Source organism: Bufo gargarizans, chromosome 11 (genome assembly GCF_014858855.1).
Source record: "Bufo gargarizans isolate SCDJY-AF-19 chromosome 11, ASM1485885v1, whole genome shotgun sequence".
NCBI classification, from domain to species: Eukaryota; Metazoa; Chordata; class Amphibia; order Anura; family Bufonidae; genus Bufo; species Bufo gargarizans.
In genome coordinates this window covers 33,353,500-33,379,769 of record NC_058090.1, presented here as the reverse complement: position 1 = coordinate 33,379,769, position 26,270 = coordinate 33,353,500, and the positions used below count along the sequence as shown (strand labels likewise).

Sequence of the window (26,270 nt, the reverse complement as noted above, 5' to 3'; positions counted from 1 at the left end):
AGTTATTTAATATAAGGCAGTTACTAATGTATTGTGATTGTCCATCTTGCTTCCTTTGCTGGCTGGATTCATTTTTCCATCACATCATACACTGCTTGTTTCCATGGTTACAACAGCCCTGCAATCCAGCAGCAGTGGTCGTGCTTACACACTATAGAAAAAGGCGCCGGCCACTCTGGTGGCTGGGACCACGGGAGTGTGCATAAGGTTGGTGCTTTTTCCTATAGTGTGCAAGCACGACCACCGCTGCTGGATTGCAGGGCGGTTGTAACCATGGAAACAAGCAGTGTATAATGTGATGGAAAAAATAATCCAGCCAGCAAAGGAGGCAATATGGACAATCACAATGCATTAGTAAGTGCCTTGTGGTAACTTTCTCTACAGGATAAATGCCATTTGCTGAGGTGAGACAACCGTTTTAAAAGTGTCTACTTGAAGAGGCACAAGGTGGCCATAACCACAGCGAAAGGGACACAATGCGGCATTACCACTGTGGTGGCACAAAGAGGTAAGTACTATGTGGGGCCACTGGGTGTGTATAGTTATGCATTGGGGGGCGTTAGCAGTGTGGCCTAGTATGACAACATTTTACTTGTACCCCTGCCATTGTAGGAGGTATGCTATAGGACTCAATCCATAGAATGGGATCCCCCACCCTATCCCATATGGATGCAGTGGCCAAAGGGGGATCAGAACTGTGGAAATAGCCAAGCGGACTGTACCGGGGATTCATTTGGTTATATGCAATGACCGCGCATGACATGTCCTATACTGTGGCCTCATGACATTGCACATATGCATCTATGACGTCATGCATTACATGCACTTATCACAATGTGTTCCTAGGGGAATGCAATGGTGTTATCCCTGCACATGATAAATGGCTGCAGACCCCTGGCCTGTAGGTGTCTGAGAGGGCACCTCCTCACTACTGCAAACTAAAGTCCCTGCCTATGGAAGACACCCCAGCAGTCTGCACTCTGCTGCAGTTGTATGCACCGGGGTTTACTATACACTTGAAGGGGGTTAAACTGCGTCTCCACAGCTGCTAGCGCGCGCGCGCGCACACAAACAGGGGCGGGCGCCGCGGACGGGAGCGCGCACGTACAAATAGTTCTACGCACTGTAGAACAGTGAAAGGCGTGGTGACGTCACGGCTTCGTGGAATCCTGCGCGCTATCCCTTACGGAGTCCGGTGAGTGTCAGTCCAGGTGAACAGAGCTGGAAACGCGTCTGCCCGGCTCGTGCGTCACCTGACTGCTACATATTAAATGCGTGTGGTGTATCTATGTGTTACCACTCACAGGCAGGCTGAATTATATCTAATACACATAGACAACCGAAAGCGGCGCCCCATATAGCTGCCAGCATGCCAGCCACAGCGCCCCCCATGGCAGTGACAGCCACCATAGTCTAATACAGTGCCAAATAGGGACAGCCACAAAACCCTAATACACCCCAGTGCACCCCCCCCCTCCAACAGTGACAGTCACTATACTCAATATGGTGCCAGCCTCAGTGCCCCCCTGACAGTCACAGTCACTATACCCACTACAATGCCAGCCCCAGTGCTCCCTTGACAGTGACAGTCACTATACCCAATATGGTGCCAGTGCCTCCCTTACAGTGACAGTCACTATACTCAATACGGTGCCAGCCCCAGTGCACCCCCTCCAACAGTGACAGTCACTATACTCAATATGGTGCCAGCCTCAGTGCCCCCTGACAGTCACTATACCCACTACAATGCCAGCCCCAGTGCTCCCCTGACAGTGACAGTCACTATACCCAATATGGTGCCAGCCCCAGTGCCCCCTGACAGTGACAGTCACTATACCCACTACAATGCCAGCCCCAGTGCTCCCGACAGTGACAGTCACTATACCCAATATGGTGCCAGCCCCAGTGCACCCCCTCCAACAGTGACAGTCACTATACTCAATACGGTGCCAGCCCCAGTGCACCCCCTCCAACAGTGACAGTCACTATACTCAATATGGTGCCAGCCTCAGTGCCCCCTGACAGTCACTATACCCAATATGGTGCCAGCCTCAGTGCCCCCCTAACAGTGACAGTCACTATACCCAATATGATGCCAGCCCCAGTGCCCTCCTGACACTATACCCAATACAAAGCTGTATGTATGAGCTCCTTCAGTCTCCACATCACAGTAATTGGCTGCATCAGGCACATGACCTGCGGCAAACGAATTAAACAGCGAGTAAGTCGGGGGGGGGGGGGGGCAGGCGGTGACTAGGACGAGCCTCCTTAGTATTGCATTTCTCCCACGTGTCCCTTGTGATTGCGTGCGGATACAATTTCTTATGAGAATTTGAAATTCTCAACGCACACGATGCCGATTTTGACCTGCGGTGCGGATTTTTTAAATCTGCATGTCAATTTATTTAATTTTTCCTGACCGGATTTTCTTAATTGACTTTGTAAAATCCGCATGCAAATCCGCACCAATTGATGAGAATTGACCGCACGGATTTGCCTGCGAATTTCAGTGCGTATTCTCCGCACATGAATCCTGAACGTGTGCATGTACCCTAAATGTCCCTCTTTTTGACCAGGGGAATTAATGCATAAGGCTACTTTAACACTGGCGTTTTGTCCATTCAGGGCCCTCACAATCGGTCCAAAACGGATCAGTTTTGCCCTAATGCATTCTGAATGGAAAAGGATCCACTCACAATGGATCAGTTTGCCTCTGTTTAGTCTCCAAGCCTGCAGCTTTTTGCTGTCTGTTTGACGAAACTGAGCCAAACGGATCCATCCTCTCACACAATGTAAGTCAATGGGTACGGATCCGTTTTCTATGACACAATCTGGCACAATAGAAAACGGATTCGTCCTGCATTGACTTTCAATGGTGTTCAAAACAGATCCGTCTTGGGTATGTTAAAGATAATACAAACGGATCCGTTCTGAACGGATGCAGGACGGTTGTATCAGGCTACTTTCACACTCGCGGGTTGTGCGGATCCGTCTTGTATCTGCACAGACGGATCCGCACCAATAATGCAAACCGCTTGTATCCGTTAATAACGGATCTGTTTGCATTATTCATAAAAAATAAAATAAATAAAAAAAAGGATCCGTCTTGACTTACATTGAAAGTCAATGGGGGATGGATCCGTTTTCAATTGCACCATATTGTCAGTGAAGGACGGATCCGTCCCCATTGACTTACATTGTAAGTCTAGATGGATCCATTTGGCTCCGCATAGTCAGACGGTCACCAAAACGCTGCAAGCTGCGTTTTAGTGACCGTCTAAAAAACGCAACGGAGACCAAACGCAGCCAAACTGATGCATTCTGAACAGATCCTTTTCCATTCAGAATGCATTGGGGCTGAACTGATCCGTTTTGGGCCGCTTGTGAGAGCCCTGAAACGGATCTCACAAGCGGACCCAGAAACGCCAGTGTGAAAGTAGCCTTATCTTAACGGATCCGTCTGTGCAGATCCATGACGGATCCGCACCAAACGCAAGTGTGAAAGTAGCCTAAATGTGCATCAATAAATTTACTAAATTGCTCCTTAGTAAAGTATCTGTTTGGTTTCTACCTGTATATTAGACCATAACCTCATTATTTGGTACAATTTGGACCTTGAAATATTTAAATATTTATAATCTGATGATTTATGTGCGAATATTTAATTGAATGTTGAAGTGCAAGAAAAAAAATTGTCCCAGGGGCTCCACATGCTGTATAAAAAAAAAGGGAACTTATACTCACCTTACTGATCCCCAGCTACTGCATTTCTGACAGTCAGGGTTGTAGGTGTGGCCTATTACGAAAAAAATTGCCACGATGCGCACTCTATATATTGTCCCTCTTTGCCATTTTCAAAAGTTGGGAGGTATGGTATGGCGGGTGACGCTGTGGAGGCTCATCTCCGTCTGCCATTGGCTGCGCCCTCTGACACCGGATGTTTTTATCCACGCACAGGGAGAAGCAGCAGCAGCGGCGGCGGTGGTGTGGAGACCAGGAGCGGCGCAGGGAGCAGAGTAAGTATATTCCCTGTGAGGGGATAACCCCTTTAACTGCATTCTGTTCCCCCTGTGGAATTAATATTCAGCAACAGAACGCAGGTTCATCCCCATAGGCTAATATACTTTAGGCCACTTGCACACGTTGCAGAATACATGCGTTTTTTGCGCGCAGATTGCGGTGTGGAAATACTGCAGTGTAGTACGGTACCAGCAAAGTGTATGAGATGACACAAATCCCATGTACACTTTGAGGATTGTTTCCGTGCAGAAACTGACCTGCCTTTCCAATGAAGGGTGAGATCTGCAGCAAATCCACATCAAATCCACAAAAGGGAGAGAGGTGGAGCCGGAAGCCAGCAGTGGTCTGGCCATGCTGGTGGGGCTGAAAAAAGTCCAGGAAGGTGAACAACCCCTTTCAGGATGAAGTATTTGGAGTCAAAGCCGAAAATGGGTCCGAAGGAATGAGAGCTATAAAGGAAGGACTCTTACTTCTTCTTCCTGCTGGATCCACTTCTGGCTTTGGCTTAACCTGGGTGTGACGCCTCCCAAATACTCAGCTCCCAATTTCTTTCTTTCTCAGAGTCTTTCGTTTTGGAGAGGCCACAGCATGAATTTTCCAGGAATCAAAGAAGACTGTGAGACCTTCCTTGGCCTCTTCCAGACCACCGACACTGTGCGTTATGAGGAATTCTTATCAATATGGAAAGAGATCAAATTCAACACCATTTTCTAGTAAGTCATTACATTGAGATTTGCAGATATATATCTTTTTTAAAACAAATGTATTAAAGAAGATCTGTTATGGCTGGAAGGGCACTTGAGGGCTAAGTGGGAAAGCTGGCCATACAAATGAAGGTCTCATGCACATGGCCGTTCCGTGCATTGGAGATTGCAATTTATGGCCTCCAATGCACGGGCACTATTCGTGCAGCTGCCACAATGGATCCAGATCCGTCCGCACCGCAAAAAAAATTGTTAAATTTTTTTTGCAGTGCGGAAGCATGGACATAAACCCCACAAAAGCACTCCATAATGCCTCTATGAGGTTCTGTGCCTCCATTCTGCACCTCACCTTCTGGATTGCAGACCTATTCAAGCGAAGCACGTGGCCGGTGCCCGCATACTGCGGACCAGCTGTTTGTGGGCCGAAATACAGGCAATGGCCGTGTGCATAAGGCCTAAAGTGCATGTTGGCCTCTCGACCCTCCCCGGCCTCACATGTTGGCGGATAGCACAGTCATGCATGTTGCTTATCAGCATAGCTGATTAGTGTTGAGCGAACTTGCGTTTCAAGTTTGGGTTATCTAAGAATTCTGTTATGGATTCTGCTACCACGTGGTCAGTGGTCACGGAATGCATAACGGAATTCTTAGATCACCCGAACTTGAAACGCAGATTCGTTCAACACTATAGCCAATCCTTTTCTCTTGGAAAGAAAAAATAAAACCAGCCAGACGAGTCTGACAGTGGCTTTTTTTCTGCATTCCTAACACGTGCATGCTCGGCTGATTGAGATAAATAGCTGGCAGTTATCTCGTGTGGATGGCTGGCTTAGGCCTCTCTCACACGAACGATACGGATTGTGTCCGTATGCGTTCAGTGAAACTCGCACCATTTTGCAAGCAAGTTCAGTCAGTTTTATCTGCGATTGCGTTCAGTTTTTTCCACGCGGGTGCAATGCGTTTTGATGTGTTTTTCACGAGCGTGATAAAAAACTGAAGGTTTACAAACGGTGGCGTGCCCAGGGTGTTTGGCACCCGGGGCGGGTCATCTCCCGTCATGTAGACCTTCTCTTTCCTCTTCTCCTCCGTTAGACCGCCATGAGAAATTTATTTCAGCTGCATCTCGTCTCTTCAGAGTTTGTAATACAGACACGTTAGATTTCTCAATTTTTCCATCAACCTCCACAGTGTCATCCTGCTGCCACCCCCAATACCTGTGCCCGTCAATGCCCCAGGTACTATACTGCTGAAAAAATGTGACCCTAATAGACATAATTGGAGTCCTTTATAAACTGGTGTAAAGTAGAACTGGATTTCCAAAAGAGCTGTCAAAAATGAAAGGTGGAATCTGATTGGTTGCTATGGGCAACTAAGCTAGTTCTAGTTTATACCAGTTTGATAAATGACCCCAAATGTTCCTATAGTGTCCACAGCAGCTATAACCTCCCCTAGAGTGCCCCCAGTAATAATAACAGCCTACATTGTGCTCCAGGTAATAATCCCTGTATAGTGTCCCCAGAAATAATAAACTGGCCTCTACAGTGCCTCCCCAATAGCAAGGCCCCCATGCTGCCCCCCACACAGTAGTGTGCCCCCCCCCCCACACAGTAGTGTAGTGTCCCCCCCCCCACACAGTAGTGTAGTGTCCCCCACGCTGCCCCCCACACAGTAGTGACCCCCACGCTGCCATCCCTCCCATAATAAATTTCCCCCCCCCCACTGTGCCACACAGTATCCCACCATATCCCCCCCCCCCCCACATCCTCCTGTGTGCACCCCCTTCATGTCCCCCAAAGTTGCCACATTATATTATAAAATAAAAGTTTGTCCCCAGACGTCCTCTGTGCACCCCGGCCCCCTCATGCCCCCCCAAAGTTGGCACATAAAAAGAAGGAAGCCCTAAAAGCTAAATACTTACCTGCGCTTGCTTGCAGAGTCCCGGCACAGGCACGCGCGATCACGCGCGCCTGTGCCGGGATTTCACTACCGCATAGGCTTCATAGGCCTGAAGCCTATGGCGGTGATCGGCGACGGGGCAGGGAACTATGCGCTCCGCTCCCTGCCCTGCCGCAGTATGTGTGACTGGGTCACGGGTGTCAGCGCTTCAGCAATGAGCGCTTCCATCTGTATTGATGGAAGCGCTCATTGCTTCTGGGCCTGCTGGCACCCCCATCAGAGCCGGCACCCGGGGTGCACCGCCCCCCCCCCCCCCCAGGCACGCCACTGTTTACAAACAACATCTCTCAGCAACCATCAGTGAAAAAACGCATTGCATCCAGGTTACACCCGGACTTGCTTGCGAATGGGATGAGTTTCTCACTGAAGACCCATTCACTTCTATGGGGCCAGGGCTGTGTGAAAAATGCAGAATATAGAACATGCTGCGTTTTTTCACGCAACGTAGAACTGATGCGTGAAAAAAAATCGCTCATGTACACAGACCCATTGAAATGAATGGGTCAGGATTCAGTGCGGGCTCAATGTGTTCACGTCATGCATTGCACCCGCGTGGAAAACTCGCTCATGTGAAGGGGCCTTAAAGTTAGTGTTGAGCGAACTTGTGTCTCAAGTTCGGCGTACAATGTTCGGGTTATCCAAGAATTCCGTGGTAGCGGTATCCCCAACTGAATTATTTGATAACCCGAACTTTATACGCCGGACTTGAGACACAAGTTCGCTCAACACTACTTAAAGGTAACCTATCATGTTGAACATGGTGTTTGAGCTCTAGGCAGCATAAGAAGAAGAAGAGCTGAGCAGATAGAGAGATATATATCTCTCTATCTCTCTATTTCAGTATAAAGCTTTATTCACACATTCAGTGTTTTGGTCAGAGTGATATCTGTCAGTGTTCATGAGCCAAAACCAGGATTGGCGGCTACACAGCCATGCGGTATAAGGGAAAGCTCTGCTCCTGTTCTGTGTTTAGAGCCGCACTTAGTTTGGCTGACCGAACACTGACTGTTTATAAAGGTTCCTTTACGCGGGACGACAGCACAGTAAATTGTCGGGAAGGAAGCGTTCCTTCCCGACAATCTGCTGCTTGCTGTTGGAGGAGATGCTGCATTTACATGCAGAGATCTCCTCCACAGTATAGGGAGGAGTGATCGCTAATGCCATCACTCGTCCCCATACTAAATAGTTTGCCGGCAGCAGATTCTTTTACACAGCACGATCTGCTGCCGGCAAACAACGATGTGTGTGTACGCACAAATGATCGGATTACCCGATGAACGAGCGTTTTGTTTGTGGAGCCAAACTTTATCTCTCTAGACTTCGGTGAATTACTACGGTTTTCCTATCTGCGTATTTAAAAAATGTTTTAAAATAGGACTCCAAAGTGGGCTTTGGTACTGGCTGGTACCTCGGGAACAAAGCCCACTTCGGATTGCTATTTTAAATTGTTTTTCAACACACAGATAGGAATACAGTACTCATTCACCGACGTCTCGCAAGACGAACTTTGGCTCCACGGAGCCAATACATTTTAATGCTGTACAGAAACAGCATTAAAAAGGAAGTTTTTGAACGAATCTACTTTGGATCTATCCAAACCCCAGGCATAAAATGCTCAGAGTTTGATAGCTGCAGGTCCGGCCTCTAGGACCTGCCTCCCCAAGCGCCGGTCACCTGATGAGTGGAATAGTGCATCCAGGCGGAGGATGAATGGAGAGGCGTATGGTCTGAGCTCTCTCCATTCACTTGAAAATACTCTGGCCAGTGCATGTTCGGACAGGGGAAGTGGAGCATTATGCAGCTCCTATTGAAATGAAGGGGAGCCAGACCTGTCGGAGGGATAAGGGCTCTTGTAGCAGCTCCCCACTATTGCCATCACATTCATATACTCTAATAAGACTTGTGGACAGCAATTTTAAATAGTAGACAGCTCCCTTTATTTATTTACATCATTTATTTGTTTAATGTAGGGCTGCAGTAAACTATTATTTTAGTAATCAAGTATTCTATTGATTTATTTTTTTACAATTAATCTAATAAGAAAAAAATTAATTATTAGACTGTTTTCCTTTATAAAAAAAACCCTGCTATTAGTCCTCAACACCCTTCGTTCCCCACTGTGCGATCAGCCCAAGTGCATCTGTTCCCCCCCCATTGTGCCATCAGCTCTGTTCGTGCCATCAGCTCTGCCCCCCCCCATTGTGCCATCAGCTCTACTCTCTCCCCCCCCCCCCCTTGTGCCATAATTCTGCTGCCCTGCTCCTCCTGACACCCGTATTGCACAGCGTCATTGGTTGCTATGACGCTGTGCACTCCAGGCGCCCGGTCTTAGTCGCACCCCCACCCCCTTGGTTTCACCAACTTGCCTTTCCAGCAGGGGCCCCTCCGACACTCCATCGTTCCGCGCTGCTCTGCGCCTGACGTTACACAGCGCGTCAGGTCACGGCGTGTGTAAGTCAGGAGGTCAGTGCAGTGCTGTGAAGTGTCCGGAGGCCCCCTGCTGGAAAGGTGAGTATTCCAAGCGCAGCGGGAGACCACGGAGCGGGAGTAATGGCAAGGGCTTCACTCCCGCTCCGTGGTCACATGACGCAAACAAATCTTCAATGCAAATAATTTGCATCAAGGATTATTTATTTATTTTTTTTGTCGAAATTACTCGATTTGATGTATTTTTATTTATTTTGTACATATTTATTATCATAGCCTTTAATGTTTTGTATATAACATGTAGCCTATAGTCTTGTGTTCAATAGACCTTTTATATTGTTTTCAGCTCTCAGCTTTTTGTCCATGGACACTAATGACCTCTTCTTCGTTGTCTTGCAGTGGTGGGATGAGGAGTCTGGAGTGTAATAGGTTCACAAGAGAATTGTTTTCTGTTGTCTCAGCCTATTTCCTCCCACCCTACACATTTCAGATTCGAGTGGCTGCCATGTACTTAATGTATGGTCTATATAACACTCAGCTGTGTCAGCCCAAACAAAAGGTATTATTCTGATCACTGTTGTACTTTTTGTTACACACTTTCATTGCCTGGAGTAATTTTTTTATTTAGTTATTTAAAAAACCTCCCTGGCTGTGAGCTCTGCGCTGCGATTGGCCAGCGCTACAGCCAGGGAGGAGGAGACGCCCAGCAGAACAAGGGCAGACTCCGCCTACTATAACCAAAGCCCAGAACATACCGGGGGACATAACGGGAGAACAGAGTGGCGCCCAGGGATAATAGGAAGTGCAGTGAGATCCCTGGGAGCCGCTGTATATGTCAGGATACTTAGTTCACAATGTTTGGACCGATGAAAGGTCCTTCTCTCATCTGAAACATTGGAGGCATATCGCTAGGATATGCCACCAGTGTCAGATAGGTGCAGGTCCCACCTCTGGGACCTGCACCTATATCTTCAGAAGGGGCTCCTGCGGCGTGCTCTCTAATAATTTCTATGGGAGCACGCTTGGCTGTTTTTGGAAATCCAATAGGAACTAAAGAAGAGCTCACCGCGCAAGCTTGGCCGCCGTTCCATTCACTTCAATGGGACCAGTGCTCGACTGTTTTCGTCAGTCCCATTAAAATGAAAGGAGGGCAGCTCTTCTCTCATTTCGGAGGTCCCATTCCTGAGCTAGGTAGCAATTTGCCACCAATGTCCCAGATGAGACGGCACCTTTAAAGTGTGTCTGTACTTTGGAAAAACTTTTTGTATGCCATAGTGAGATAATCAAAAGTTTTGATCAGCAGGGGTCCCAGGCTTGAGCCCCACAGCGGTCACTAGAATGAGGACAGAGAAGAGCTCACATAGCCGTCTCTTTCTTCACTGCAGACTCAATAGAAAGTCTACGGGTCCATCTCCTGCAGTGAGGAGAGTGCGCTCTGTGAGCTCTTCTCTCTCCTCCTTCTAGTGACTGGCAGGTGTCTCAGCACTCAGACCCTCACAAATAAAAATCTTTGTCACTATAACTTATCAAAAGTGTTTCCAAAATACAGTGCCACTTCAAAGATACAGGTTCTAACCTTGGACACCTTTGTTGTATGGATGTATTTTTCCTTAAAGGGTTTCTACCACTTCGTTTGCCCCTATTTAGCTTTCAGACACTAGCGATCCGCTAGTGTCTGCTGTACCAAACAATCCTAATCTAACAGTTTTTTGTCCAGCCGTTTTGCTAAAAAAAAGAACTTTTATGGATATGCTAATGAGCCTCTAGGTGCTATGCGGGCGTCTTTTCAGCACCTAGAGGCTCCGTCTACCTTCACATAATGCCGCCCAGCGCGTCCCTCCAGCACGCCCATCTCTGATGGAATCCGATCCTCCCTCTGTTCCAGCCGTACGAAATCTCGCGCCTGCGCCGTGCGCGTCTGTAATCGGCGCAGGCGCAGTGAATGTCTGACCGCTGCCTGCTGTAATTTTTGCAGATCGGATGTTGACCCATTCATTTCAACGGGGTCGTGTGCTGTAGTCATCCGCACGTCCGTTTCGCTGCCCCACAAAAAAAAATATAGAATATGTCCTATCCTTGTCCGTTTTGCAGATAAGTATGGGACTTTACTATCGAAGTGAAAAGAAAGAAAGAGGCATGCAGTCGGCCAGGATCTGAGTTTTGCAGACTGCTAAATGCCTACGGCTGTGTGTATGAGCCCTAAGGCCCCTTTCACACGGGCAAGTTTTCCACACGGGTGCAATGCGTGAGTTTTTCATGCACGGTTGCTAGGAGACGATCGGGATGGGAACCCAATCTTTATTATTTTCCCTTATAACATGGTTATAAGGGAAAATAATAGCATTCTGAATACAGAATGCATAGTACAATAGCGCTGGAGGGGTAAAAAAAATAAAAAATTAACACACCTTAATCCACTTGCTCGCGCAGTCCGGCTTCTCTTCTGTGCTGTGTACAGGAAAAGGACCTGTGGTGACATCACATCACATGGTCCATCACATAATCTTTTACCATGGTGATGGATCATGTGATGACCGGAGTGAGATCACCACAGGTCCTTTTCCTGTACACAGCACAGAAGAGATGTCGGCTGCGCGAGCAAGTGGATTAAGGAGAGTAAAATTATTTGTAATTTTTTTTAACCCCTCCAGCGCTATTGTACTATGCATTCTGTATTAAGAATGCTATTATTTTCCCTTATAACCATGTTACATACAATCTGCAGAACACCGATCCCAAGCCTTAACTTCTGTAAAGAAGTTCAGGTACCAAACATGCCGATTTTTCTCACGCGCGTGCAAAACGCATTACAATGTTTTGCACTCGCGCTGAAAAATCGCGCATGTTCCCGCAACGCACCCGCACCTTTTCCTGCAACGCCCGTGTGAAAGGGGCCTAAGGGTCATGAATTAACTCTGCACACGCTGAACTTTGATTATCCACAATTGTTGTGCTTGGGTCAGACTTTTAGGCTGGGTTTTCACGTAGTGGATGTGTAACTGACTCACGGCAGCCAATGAGTCTATGGAAGCATAACATTCATATTTGTGGTGCTGTTGGCGGGGTTTTGGCCGCTACATGGAAACCCAGCAATAGCAACAAATCTGAATATTTATGTTATTTTTTTTGTTTGTTTTACTATGCCTAATACTACTTTGTAAAAATGCCATCCAGCACTTTACACGCACCTTTATGCAATTCTGCAACAAAGTTGCAGTAATTTTAGAAATAAATATGGGCATGGGAGGTGCATTTTTTTTTTTAATTCAATTTTTTAAATATATAATTCAGGATTTATTGACTTTGATTTCTTTCCTTTAACCTCCTGCAGATACGTATAGCCCTGAAGGACTGGACTGATGTAGAACAGTTACATCAGGAACTAATCAGTGCGCAGCATTTAGACGCTGTATACATCTACAGACAGCTGCGCCTCATGCGGGCCTTTTACTTCACAGGGATGCCCACCATGGTAAGTCAGCAGGAGGAGGTGTTCCGTGCAGATGTTTCATCGTTAGCATTAATAGCAGCATGTTGTGCTGGACACTTGTCTTTATGATCGGCGCTCAACAGTCAGATAATATTGATCCAGCAAAGAAGAATCGCACAACAATGATTTTGCTACTGATAAAAAAAACTTGTGATTTAAAACTAAAATTAGCGTGCCGATTCCAATATGAACTCGGAATTTGCCTGACACGTCTAGATTTTAACCCCTTAAGGACCCTGGGATTTTTCATTTTTGCATTTTTTTGTTTTTCACTCCCCGCCTTCCCATAGTCCTAACTTTTTTATTTTTCCATTCACATAGCCTTATGAGGGCTTATTTTTTGCAGGACAAGTTGTAGTTTCTAATGGCGCCATTTATGGTTGCATACCATGTAGTGGGAAGCGCAAAAATATTCTAAATGGGGTAGAATTGGGGAAAAAATGCTATTCTGACAAAAGGTTTTTGTTTTAATTTTTTACACTGTACACCATGTGGTAAAATTGACCTGTTATCTTCATTCTCCAGGTCAGTACGGTTCCAATGATACCTACACTTGTATAATTTCTCTTGTGTTTTAATACAAAAAAAATTAAAACCTTTTTGAGAGTAATTTTTTTATTTATTTTTTATAACCATATTCTGACCCCTATAACCTTTTTGTACAAGGCTGTGAGAGGGCAAATTTTTTGCGTGACTATCTTTTTTTTTTTTGCCTGTTTTATTGATGCATTTGACACTTTGAAATACTGGAGACGCCCTCCCCTATTTGTGCATTATATAAACAGCCCATTGGTTTAAATGGAAACTGTAATGTTACTGCCTGTGCTGGGAATGTAAGGCGAATCAGATCAGCTGTTATAACCCACAGTTTCTGAAGTTGGACCCATGGTGATCACCAGGCTGGCTCCAGTATAAAAAGTGGTTGTCATGAGGAGACAACCCCTTTTAAAGTTCAATTTAAAAAAAATCTCTTATCTTTTTGATTTATGGATTAGAATGGCAGAACTACAGTAAAGACTGACACAGAATGAGTTTAGTGAACATTTACTTTTCAAGATCTTTAAAAAAAATTGGGTGACAGTCCTTATAAGCTTTGCCATTGTCGGAAATCGACATCTGTGATTGTAATGATCTCAGTACATATCTTAAGTTTTCTACGATGGTAAGGCTCTGCATAACACTATGCAAACACATTCGGTGTATGCATTGCGAAAGCTCATGACTCATACACCAAATGTGGCCCTGGACCCCATTCACTTGACGGAGGGTAAGAGAAGCCTTCATCAGGGTGGTATGCACCAGAATACTTGTTCTTAAAGGGGTTGTCTCACCTCAAACATTGGTGGCGCATCAATATGATATGCCACCAACGTCTGATAGGGGGATAGTGGGACCCACACCTATCTCTAGAATGGAGCTCCCAAAATGAACAGGAGAGCACATAGAAATGAATGTAGAGCTACCACGCATGTGTGCTGCACTCTTGTTTACTTTGGGTGCCACCTTTGGGAACCGCACCTATCAGACATTAGTGGCATATCCTAGCCATATGCCACCATTGACCAAGGTGAGACAACCCCTTTAACTGTATAGGTAAGTACCGCAGACTGCTTTTTCCTGTACAGTGAGACTCCAAAAAAGTATATTGTGCAGACCCTGATGTATTGCTAATGGAGCAGGGGAAGTGGATGGACATGATCATTTGACTTTTGATGACTCTGAGCCAATAACAGGAGTCATTTATTCATATGCATTCACTATGGGAGGGTCAGTACTTGCCATGTCCTCTGCATTTACTGGTCTACAAAACTGGTAGGCGTTTTGGGACCAGGGGTTGTCAAAGAAACATAGAATGGGTCGGCAGATAAGAACCATTTGGCCCATCTAGTCTGCCCAATATACTGAATACTGTGAATAGCCCCTGGCCCTATCTTATATGAAGGGTGGCCTTATGCCTATCCCATGCATGCTTGAACTCCTCCACTGTATTTGCAGCTACCACTTCTGCAGGAAGGCTATTCCATGCATCCACTACTCTCTCAGTAAAGTAATACTACCTGATATTACTTTTAAACCTTTGCCCCTCTAACTTAAAACTATGTCCTCTTGTAGCAGTTTTTCTTCTTTTAAATATCCTCTCCTCTTTTACCTTGTTGATTCCCTTTATGTATTTAGCAGTTTCTATCATATCCCCTCTGTCTCGTCTTTCTTCCAAGCTATACATGTTAAGGTCCTTTAATCTTTCCTGGTAAGTTTTTTATCCTGCAATCCATGTACCAGTTTAGTAGCTCTTCTCTGAACTCTCTCCAAAGTATCAATATCCTTCTGGAGATATGGTCTCCAGTACTGAGCACAATACTCCAAATGAGGTCTCACTAGTGCTCTGTAGAGCGGCATGAGCGCCTCCCTCTGTCTACTGGTAATGTCTTAAAATTGAAATGTATCACCTATCGACAATGTCAGACACTGAAGGGAGTGATGGTCGAGCACACACAGTGCCATTCCACTCCAAGTCAATGGGACTTCTGAAGAGCAGCGAGTACAGATCTCGGCTATTGCTGGCTGTCCCATAGAGTTTGAATGAAGAGATACCGTGCATGCTTGACCACCACTCAATTTTTTACATTTCTTATGCACTTTGATACCATTTTTTTGCATTTCCACAGCTTACCTTCAAGTCACAGAAGAGCATGAAACCTATAGAAAGCAGGGAGGAATTTATGGAAAAAAAAGACAGAGTAGCCGACTTGATAACGTCAGAATCTTTGGAGGTAACTTTATATTTTATATATTTGTTTCCTTCCATTTTGTTCCATGCAGCAATATGAGATGGCTATATCTTAGTAAAGCTATGTACACAGCACACTTGGTGTGCACGTTCAGCTTATGCGCTGGGTGTCATTTTGGCATCGGTTAGCCTGGCATACGGCATTGTACCTTTTTTCTTTCCTGTATGCACTCTCCTATGCAGTCCTATGGCAACCTGTGCATGACTTATGCAACTGTGGCATACAGTTGCATATATTGGAAGATTAACTTCTGCAGCTCACGTGCCTGAATCCTTACCGCTCATTGGGGGATCACTTACAAAATTGCCTAAACATATTCGACAACTTTTCAAACACCCATGCTACAAAATGTATTTATTTTTAATTTTTTTCATGCCGTCCTCAACACTGGAGTGGTGGCAGCTTGGCTATCAGCCTCGGTAAATTCGCCAACACTTATGCCTGGATACCGGCATAAATGGCTATTGTAAACTACTCCATTCAGAGACTGGAGTAGTTTTTAATTTAGAGGCATGGACTGTTGGAGTATGCACCTAATTTATCAGGACACATGGGCCTTGTCATAAATTAGGTGCATACAGCGCAGGGGATATCAAGAGAGCAGCGTTTTATGCACCCATGGACTATAGACAGTGGATATTTTTTTCCTGTACTGGTTTGAACTTATTTTTATTTATTTTTTTCCTTAGGAAATCATGAATATTCAAGAGCACTACCAGAAAACAAAATGTAATCTTTCTGCAGATCGATCCCAGCCAAATAAGGCTCTGAGTTTGCTAAAAGAGGACTTTACAGATAATATGCAGTCTCTAGTAGAAGAACATCAGTTTTGGACGCAAGAAAAAGCGGTAAGTACAAAAAAAATACACAGTATACAATGCTGAAATATTAATTATGTGATTTGTTGAATCTGAGTATTTTTGACTGTTTGTGCCACCTGCACAGTGTAGTTAGGAAACTTGGCCACCAGGTGGTGGAATATCTGAGGCATATACCCCCAGTGACACAATGTATGCCCAAAAAAGCGTCCTTTTGTCAATATATGACAACATACCTTTTTTTTTTTCAGGGATAGTTGTATACCTCCTATTGAAGGCTCTTAGGCCCCTTTCGGACTCGCAGCGTGAGTATGCGGCAGCTCCCGCCCTGACCTCCCAGCATTGCCGGGATCGCATAGCATTATATCGATTTATGATGCTATGTAACTTTTACAGTTCACATAACGCTGTCAGTGTTATCCAATACATTCCAGAACTGTAAGGGTTACATAGCATCATAAATCAGTATAATGCTATGCAACCCCGTCAGTGTTGGGAGCTGCCGTATACTCACACTGCCAGTCCGATCGCACGTCTAAAAGGGGCATTAAGGCTAAGTGCACATCTAGGTGGAGATTTCCGCAGGTATTTATCTGTACTCCCGACGGAACCCGATGGACCAAATTATAGTGAATGGGATCCGGGATGTGCTGGCAACATCAAACATACACCGGATCCCACAATTCCACTATTCTGTTCCTATTCTAGAACAGAATACTGGAATCGTAGCGCAGATGTGAACCAAGTGTAAAAAGTGCACATGCTTGCAAATTTAAGTAACCTTCCCCTTGTTATATTGAAGCTGGCTCTAGTTAGTGATTGGAAGCAAAAGGAGAAGCTGCAGCCGACCATACATCCGCATGCCGCAGAGAGAAGGTTGCATGCTGTCTCCACCACCTAAACTCTGCCAGTCAGGAGAGTAAATGGGTCCTTTACAAAGACACAGCATTATATACATAGTGTAGCCGGCCCTGCTACTGTTGTTCGGTCTTATTCACACAAATGGGACTGAGCTGCAGTAACAGGCACAGCTGCCCCTGCATAACGGAAATGGGACGAATCCGTTATGCAGGCCATAGACTTCTATTATGATGGAATGAATAACGGAATGCCTGTAAAGGCATTTACTTATGCATTCTGTCATAGAATTGCGTTATGGTCCGTGGTAACTGAATCCATAACGCAATTCACCTTTTAACCAGTAACCGAAGTGTGAACGCATTTCATAACCTGAAATTCGCTCATCTCTAGTCACAGGGTTGGCCCTGCATTACGGTAAACATTGGTAATGTAATGTAACACCCTGAAACCCCCCCTATAAGGTATTTTTATTTTTATTTTTCTTTTTCTTTTAGGCACCAAGAACCAAACTTGATGATGAGCAAGAAGGCACTTCTCAAGAATCAGAGGCAAGTTTTAATGGCTCATCCATACTGAAGGCATTGCGAAGAAGGAACCTTCTGACTTTTTACTCATCATCTGTGTTTCTTTGTTGTGGTAATTTCTATTTTAGGGGTCAGAGAGAGCAAGACATCTGGCGCAGATAAAATCTAAAACCTACACTGCAGTGACACAGGTAAGACATAAGTGCTTTGCAGGGATTGGTGTACTCTGGTCAGAGCACAGATTGCGGTAGTACGCCTCCGTATGGTATCAAAACCCGAATTGTGCTAGTACTGTTAAATACTATAGATTGACTGCATGAAAATCCATGACTGCAAGTCCAATCCTCTACACTTCCATCCTGTATGGACACTCATCTGTCACTTTTATTATTTCTGTCCATTCATACAAACAGGCGGTCAGGTCCAGACGTCACCGGCAGGTTCAGATGGCGATGAAATCCACTGTGGCTGAAATACATATTCCAATCACTAAAGCAGAAAGGGAACGATTAAGGAGAGCCAGGAGGAGGGCTTGGCGAGAAGCCACAAAGAAAGGTGAGCTTTGTTTTATAAAAAGCCGCATGCCGTTCTAATGGTTGGACTTTGTAAGTTATGCATCCTCCTCATCATCTACCCTCCGCTGCTGAGAAGTCCAAATGCCAATCTGCATAGTTTTTCTGCTTATCTTGTATTGATTTTGATCTATATGTTCTTTTCTTCTCTACTCACATCCAAAGTGAATATAAAATGTCACCTAGTTTCTCATTAAAACAATAAACTGCATAGTGCTCGCCATCTGAGCCTCCACAATACACTACTCTATGGGTGGGTCAGAAAAGAGAATAAATCATCACTAAAGATGAGAATTAGCATTTAAAGCAAGTTTAACTTGTGCAATGTCGTCTTGCAAACCAAGTGCAGGAGTGGGTACTCCCTAGACATGTGGCAGGAGTGCTTGCCAATGTACATAGACCGATATGCTAAGTATGGGCATGCATGTATAGTAAGGGCAGCACTTCCGTGCATCAGAATTATACAGTTGTACAGCAACACAAAAAGTAGAAATATTAAAAAAAATCTATAAAAATGCTGAATCTGACCCCTAATAAGGTCAAGAATCTAAATGGAGCCCAACTATGGCCACCCTAAGGTAAGCCTTCTTTCATACGTCTGTCCCCGTGATGATATCCGTGACATGATGGTCAGTGGCTCATTAGTGTCTGTGTATCATCCGTATTTCACATACACTTCTAGGCAGATAATTATTCTCCTACTCATGGTCTGTGAAAATCACTGAGAGAAGACTGATGCCTCCCATGTTGTGTCTGAGGTTTTCACAGACCCATAGACTGCAGTGGGTGCGTTCTGTCCAGATTATGGATGAAAGTAGTGCATGTCTCCGTGGTTTTTCCACTGACCCACGGTGAGCGGAAAATGACTAATGTATAAATATACACATTAAAATCAATGGGTACTTGTGTACCTGTCAGCACACAACTGTCATTCCCTGCCATGTGAAAGAGGCCTAAGACAATCGACTAACACAAAGGTGGGCATACATTATTCTAAAGGGCACTTTACACGGGCCAAGAATCCGGCAGACAATCGCTAACGAGCATTCACCCGTAAAAGTGCCATCAATTACTCAATGAATGAGCGAAACGCATAATAGATAATTTGTGCGGACACTAAAATAGTAGTTTGTCGGCAGAAGATTGTGCTGTGTAAACGCGATCGGCTGCCGACAAACGAGTCTGTACGGGGACTAGCGATGGCATTAGCAGTCACTCCTCCCCATACCGTGGAGAAGATCGCTGCATGTAATAGCAGCGGTCTTCTCCACTGATGAGCAGGTGATTGTCGGGAAGGAATGCTTCCTTCTTGACAATCGCAGACTGTATTATCCCGTCTAAAGGGACCTTTAGGGCTTATGCACCCGCTCGGGAAGCAAGATCCGTGTGTCTACTGCATCTATTGGGCCGAATGCGTCTCCCCTGACCTTCATAGTGATTTATCATACAGTCAATCTGATTGTGATGCGAGTACACGACAGTAGACACAATGTACATATAACACCTTAAAATGGGCAATGAATCAATATCTTGGAGGATAATACTTGCTCTGTGGGTTTTCACCTGTCTGTTGCAATTCCTTAAGCAATGCCCCTGCAAAAACCAACCTGTTTTGGGCAGTTTTTGCGGTGGAAAATTTCAGATTATTTTATTTTTTATCGAAAGCTCGAGGTATGTGACTTTCAACAACCGTGCAACAAAAAAATGCTGAGAAACCCCCTGCTACCTGTGTATGATGGAAGTTCAGCAGTGGAGTCGTCCCATGTAGATAAAGAAATGTTCTTTATGTGTCCCAGAAGCTCCGCCATGTCCCCCTCCTCCTCCTCCTTACTGTATGGCTGCAGAAGGCCCCCCCTTCCCATGCTTTGCCACAAATAATAAGTCCCATCCCTCGGCCATCTGTTAGTGGAAAATGGAAGAGATGAGCAGTAAATTACCCTTGTTTTCTCTGTTTCGAGAACTGCAGGAAGTAGTGCACACTATAGGGGCCCCTACCTGTTACATGTAAGTTTACCGAACCTGACTATTGTTGGGACTGATCAACTGTCTAATGTGTATGGGGACACCTGGATGGTGGGTGCCCCCATGTCACCCTAATGAACAGTGTGGGCGAGGATCTCCTGTTACATTTATTTTTCCTTTCTCGGCTTAAGGTGGATTTACATGTGCAGAGGAACAGCCAATTATTGGGAAGGAACCGTTCCTTCCCAACAACTGGCTGCTCATTCGGTGGGGGGTGAAGCTCTGCATTTACATGCAGCGATCACCTCCACAGTATGAGAACGAGCAATCGCACGTCCTCATACAGATGCATTATTCTGGGCAGCAGATCTCTGTTTAGACATCACGATCTGTTGCCCAGAAATTACTTGCCTGCCGGAACTACAAACGCTTGTTTATCGGGTGATCGGCTGCACCTTCAGATGGGCAGATTGTAGGGAGCGAGTGTTCACAGGAAGGTTCGTTCCCAATAATCTGCCCAACTATTGGGGATGGATAATCCCACCACTTGGCCTAGTTCACACGTCAGTGATTGTGAGCCAAAACCAGGTGCGGGTCAAAAACATGTGCAGATCTTCCATTATGCCTCATCTCTATGTAGCCTCCACTTCTGGTTTTGGCTCACAATGACTGATCACTGATGTGTGAACTAGGCCTTAAGGCCTCTTTACACAGGACAATTCAGCAGGCTGCAATCGCCTGCTCCTCGGTGAAGGAGACCGCTGCATTTACATGACCCCTTGTTAGCGGTTATTTGGCGGATTCTCGGCCTGTGTAAAGGGCCCTTTAGGGTGACCCGCTGTTTTATATTGCAAGCCAACATCCCTTTAATATGGCCTTTTGATACTTCTATATACTGTACTGACCAGGAGAACTGAAAATATATATATATATACACATCTTTTACAGAGAAGTGATTTATTTTTATTTTTTTAAATGGGCATTTCTGTATGCTTGTCAGTCCACATCCACATTCATTGCTGGCTCTAGAGTCATGCGCTGTCAAGTCGCGTTACTGATTTGCTGGGGGACATGTGATGCCTTCACAGCTGAGACCCAAAATGGGAGCAGTAACTGAAAAACCTCTCGACAAAGATTACTAACTGCTTCAGTGTTTACTACCTTTTTTATGGAGCCTTTATAGATCCAAGTTTTCCAAGACTGATGTAAATGCATAAAGCTTCATTTACACGTCAGTGCTCCACGGATGTGGGCTGTACTTCCGTGTTTCACGGATCATTAGGAAGAGGATGCTTTAAAAATTCTTCAGCTGCACAGTGCATGTGAAACACAGACACCAGGATCCTTCACGGACCCATCACTGACCACTTTCTCATGGATTTGAGCACGGACGTGTGAATGAGGCTGGTCTATATTGTAGAAGAATTGGGTCAAATGCAGGCGTGTAGCTATGGGAGGAGGGGGTGTGCAAAAAAAATCTGCACAGAAATTGACATGTGGTGTGGATTTTAAATCTGTGTCAGTTGTTTCTCAAGGTTTTCACTCCGCACCAAAATCCACAATGAACACAAGCCTATTTTGCTGGGAATTTGCCGCAAAGTCCAATGCAGACATTTTTTTTTAGGAGGCTGTACCCTGAGCATTTATCATAGATGTGTGTTTTACGCGCTGCCTGGTTTTATGGCGAGGTGCAGGCCTAGTCATATCATAGGTGCATCAGCCAGCAGTCCATTCGCCTAATCTGAAATCTACGGCATCTCAGAGCAGCCATAGATTTTAGTCTTTTACACTAGAAAATTTGCGTAGGAAGATAATCTTCCCCATAGACTTTTTATGACCCTTTATGCTGCTCTGAAGCGAGCCCAGTCAGAAGTGGCTGAGCCCCTCTTTCCCATCATTTTAGGAATCGATGGGGTGAAAGCACTTGGAATTTTATGAAATATTCTGTACGCTTTAAGATTATCATTGTGTTCTGTGCTGGAAACAAATGCTGGATTATCAGGATTTCTAGATGTCAGATTAAAGGAATCTAACTGTAGTTTTTTATATTTAATATCTATATTTGAATTGCAGCCAACATGCCATTACCTGAGAAGGAACCTGTGAAAATGCCAGTGATTCCAGAGGAAGAGTCTTCATCCAGCAGTGAAGGTGGGGCCGGTACTATAGTCTCTGTAATGACTGGATACTGCCAGCTAACTTCTATAACCGTACTGTACATAGACTGGTCCCGCACATGGGTCCATGTCCCCAGGTAGGCTGTAGTGCTCCACAGGCTGGGTCTGACATTGCAGCTCAGACCCATTGTGCATTAGAGTTTGGATGTGAACCCACCCGGTCACCTCTCCTGGAGTTTGTGGAGTATTAGGGCGCCTTCATACGCGGCAGATTTTATGTCCAAAAATTCCACGCTGAAAATAGTTTCCATTCACCTCAACGGGGCTTGCAGAAATCCATGCGCTTGCTGCCCTATTCAAATGAATGGAACCGATTTTCAGTTGCAGAATTTTCTGCCACAAAATCTGCCACGCGTGAAGTCACCCTAAGGCCCCTTTCACACGGGCGAGTTTTTCGTGCGGGTGCGATCCGTGCGGCGAACGTATGGCACCCGCACTAAATCCTGACCCATTCATTTCTATGGGGCTGTGCACATGAGCGTTGTTTTTAACGCATCACTTGTGCGTTCAGTTGAAATCGCAGCATGCTCTATATTGTCCGATTTTGACGTGACGCAGGCCCCATAGAAGTGAATGGGGTGTGTGAAAATCGGATGGCATCCGCAAGCAAGTACGGATGCCGTGCGATTTGCACGCACGGTTGCTAGGAGACGATCGGGATGGAGACCCGATCATTATTATTTTCCCTTATAACATGGTTATAAGGGAAAATAATAGCATTCTGAATACAGAATGCATAGTAAACCAGCGCTAGAGGGGTTAAAAAAAATAAAAAATAATTTAACTCACCTTAGTCCACTTGATCGCGAAGCCGGCATCTCCTTGTGTCTCCTCTGCGCTGAAGTTGAACAGGACCTGGGGTGAGCTTCTCCATTAAATATCAGTTAAGGACCTTCGATGACGTCACTCCGGTCATCACATGGTCTTTTACCATGGTGAATCACCATGGTAAAAGATCATGTGACGTACCATGTGATGACCGGAGTGACGTCATCGAAGGTCCTTAACCGGTATTTAATGGAGAAGCTCACCCCAGGTCCTGTTCAACTTCAGCGCAGAGGAGACACAAGGAGATGCCGGCCTTTGTGATCAAGTGGACTAAGGTGAGTTAAATTATTTTTTTTTAACCCCTCTAGCGCTGGTTTACTATGCATTCTGTATTCAGAATGCTATTATTTTCCTTTATAACCATGTTGTAAGGGAAAATAATACAATCTTCAGAACATCAATCCCAAGCCCGAACTTCTATGAAGAAGTTTGGGTTTGGGTACCAAACATGCGCGATTTTTCTCACGCGAGTGCAACGTATGACAATGTTTTGCACTCGCGCAGAAAAAAATTGCGCATTTTCCCGCAACGCACCCGGCTCTTATTCGGGCAAAAAAACTGACGCCCGTGTGAAAGAGGCCTAAGGCTACTTTCACACTTGCATTCGGGGTTCCGCTTGTGAGTTCCGTTTGAAGGCTCTCACAAGCGGCCCCGAACTGATCCGTACAGCCCCAATGCATTCTGAGTGGATGAGGATCCGCTCAGAATGCCTCTGTTTTGGCCTCCGTTCTGCTCAGCAGACGGACACCCGAACGCAGCTTGCAGCGTTCGGGTGTCCGTCTGGCCGTGCGGAGCCAAACGGATCCGTCCAGACTTACAATGTAAGTCAATGGGGACCGATCTGTTTGACGTTGACACAATATGGTGCAATTGCAAACGGATCCGTCCCCCATTGACTTTCAATGTAAAGTCAGGAGTCCCTATTAATATACCATCGGATCAGAGTTTTCTCCAATCCGATGGTATATTTTAACTTGAAGCGTCCCCATCACCAGATACTTGTGAAACTCAGATACGACAGTATATTCTAACACAGAGGCGTTCCCATAGTGATGTGGACGCTTCAAGTTAGAATATACTGAGAACTGTGTAATGACTGCCCCCTGCTGCCTGTGCTATAAGCAATGCGCCGCACAGACCTTTCACTTACCAGTAGGAGGAGCACCCGGCCGGTCACAGACATCGCAGGTAAGTATAATGCTTTAAATTGCTAAGTAACCATGGCAGCCAGAACAGCAGTAGCGTCTTGGCTGCCATGGTAACCGATCAGAGCCCCAGCGATTAAACTGGGACTCCGATTGGAACTCTCCGCTGCCACCAATGATGGGGGGGGTCGCACTGGCCACCAATGAATATAATACTGGGGAGGGAGGGGGCTCTGCCCCCCTTCTGCCTGGCAGCACCCGATCTCTTACAGGGTGCTATGATATGCACAATTAACCCCTCAGGTGCGGCACCTGAGGGGTTAATTGTGCGGATCACAGCCCCCTGTAAGAGATCGGGTGCTGCCAGGCAGCAGGGGGCATTCATGTACACAATTCTTTTAGTATATTCTAACTTGAAGCGTCCCCATCACTATGGGAACGCCTCTGTGTTAGACTATACTGTCGGATCTGAGTTTTCACGAAGTGAAAAATCAGATCTGAAAAAAACTGTTCTGCAGACGGATCTGTTCTGAACGGATTACATTGTTTGCATTATAGGAGCGGATCCGTCTGTGCAGACACCAGACGGATCCGCCCTGAACGCAAGTGTGAAAGTAGCCTAACACTCATCTATCTCCGGCAGTCCGAAGGAGATGAATGGAGTGTAAGCACATCTGCTCGACCACTCCTCCATACAGTGGACAGGGACCCTGGTTCTTGTGATTTGTTGGGTCCCACAGGTCAGACACTTAGGGCTCATGCACAGGGCCATGCCCGTATTGCGGCCTGCACAGAGTGGGTCCGCAATATATGGGCATTGGCCATTTGTGCGCAACATCACGGATGCGGACCCATTCATTTAAATGGGTCCGCAATCCAGAAGTTGTGGTGCGGAATGGAGGCATGGAAGAACTACGGAGAGCTTCCATGGGAAATAACAGACACAGTGCAAAGTTCTCAGAAAAAGATGCTCCAGAATTTCATGGAGAATACAATTATTTACTTAAGTAGATGTGAGGAGCAGATACCAGGAATGAAGAAAATGTAAAGTAATAAATGTTCATAGTAAGTACCTTACTCCATGTGTGAAATGTGATAATTGTTGATACGGAGCCTGTAATTTTTTTTTTTTGCAGATCTTCAAGCTTCAAAGAGACTAAGAATAGGCCAAGATTTATGATCTTGACTGCCAAGCAGAAGAGTGAAGAACTGTACAGGACGACATAGAAACATTTGTATATACTGTGCCTGTAATATATTTTTATACTGGTGACTGCATTTTTTGGGGGGAGCCCAAGTAATAGAATGTTATTTATTCTGTGTTTTTTTTGTTGTTGTGGTCCCCGGCTGTTTTTACTGCACTTTAATCTCCTTATGCAACGTCTGCCATGGACGGGATCACATGGGTCACTGCCGCTAATGACTGATCTCATCACTGACGTCTCCTCAAGCGGCATGTGACCCATCAGGGACTTGCTGCTTTGGGACAGGTTACCGCTGAGGCTAGTGATACAGGTACTGGAGCACAGTAAAGACAGCTGGGGGCCTGGGGGGGGGTTCTAGGGTTAAAAAAAGAAGTCAACCCTGGACAACCTTTAATATTAATAAATAATAAAAAATTGTGTGAAATGGATTTAATAAGAATATCCCCACACACTCCCTTAGGATACACAAATGGCTAACAGCTGTAAAACAAGCCTGGAGAGGCAATCTATTGCAAAGCTGCCTCTCACCACTTTTGTACATTTCTCTAATGGTGGTCACAAGACCAAGGGAGAGCAAGGACATAGGTGGAATCAATGTGGGAGCTCATGAAATTTAAATGAATTGTCTACGATTGGAAAAACAGTGCCACTCTTCGCCATGGGCTGCCTCTTGTACTGCAACTATGCTCCATTAAAGGGGTTGTCTTCCTTAGGCCTCATGCACACTACCGTTGTGTATTTTGCGGTCTGCAAATCGCGGATCCGCAAAACGCGGATGGCTTCCGTGACGTCA

General features: G+C 45.5%; 1 protein-coding gene across 2 annotated transcripts; it reads left to right on the top strand.

Moving 5' to 3' along the window:
- Positions 1–1,139: 1,139 nt before the first annotated feature.
- On the top strand, positions 1,140–25,868 carry SNAPC1 (small nuclear RNA activating complex polypeptide 1). Of its 2 annotated transcripts, XM_044272427.1 has the most exons (12): positions 1,140–1,195; positions 3,958–4,016; positions 4,582–4,733; positions 9,506–9,665; positions 12,438–12,578; positions 15,263–15,367; positions 16,075–16,233; positions 17,559–17,612; positions 17,717–17,779; positions 18,002–18,143; positions 22,196–22,273; positions 25,409–25,867. In XM_044272427.1, exons 3-12 carry the CDS (start codon positions 4,609–4,611, stop codon positions 25,450–25,452), a joined length of 1,071 nt encoding a protein of 356 aa, XP_044128362.1. In that variant the 5' UTR covers positions 1,140–1,195; positions 3,958–4,016; positions 4,582–4,608; the 3' UTR covers positions 25,453–25,867. The 2 variants fall into 2 exon arrangements, with proteins under 2 accessions (XP_044128362.1, XP_044128363.1); XM_044272428.1 differs by lacking the exon at positions 3,958–4,016 and having other exon boundaries at positions 1,146–1,195; positions 25,409–25,868.
- The last annotated feature ends 402 nt before the right edge of the window (positions 25,869–26,270 follow it).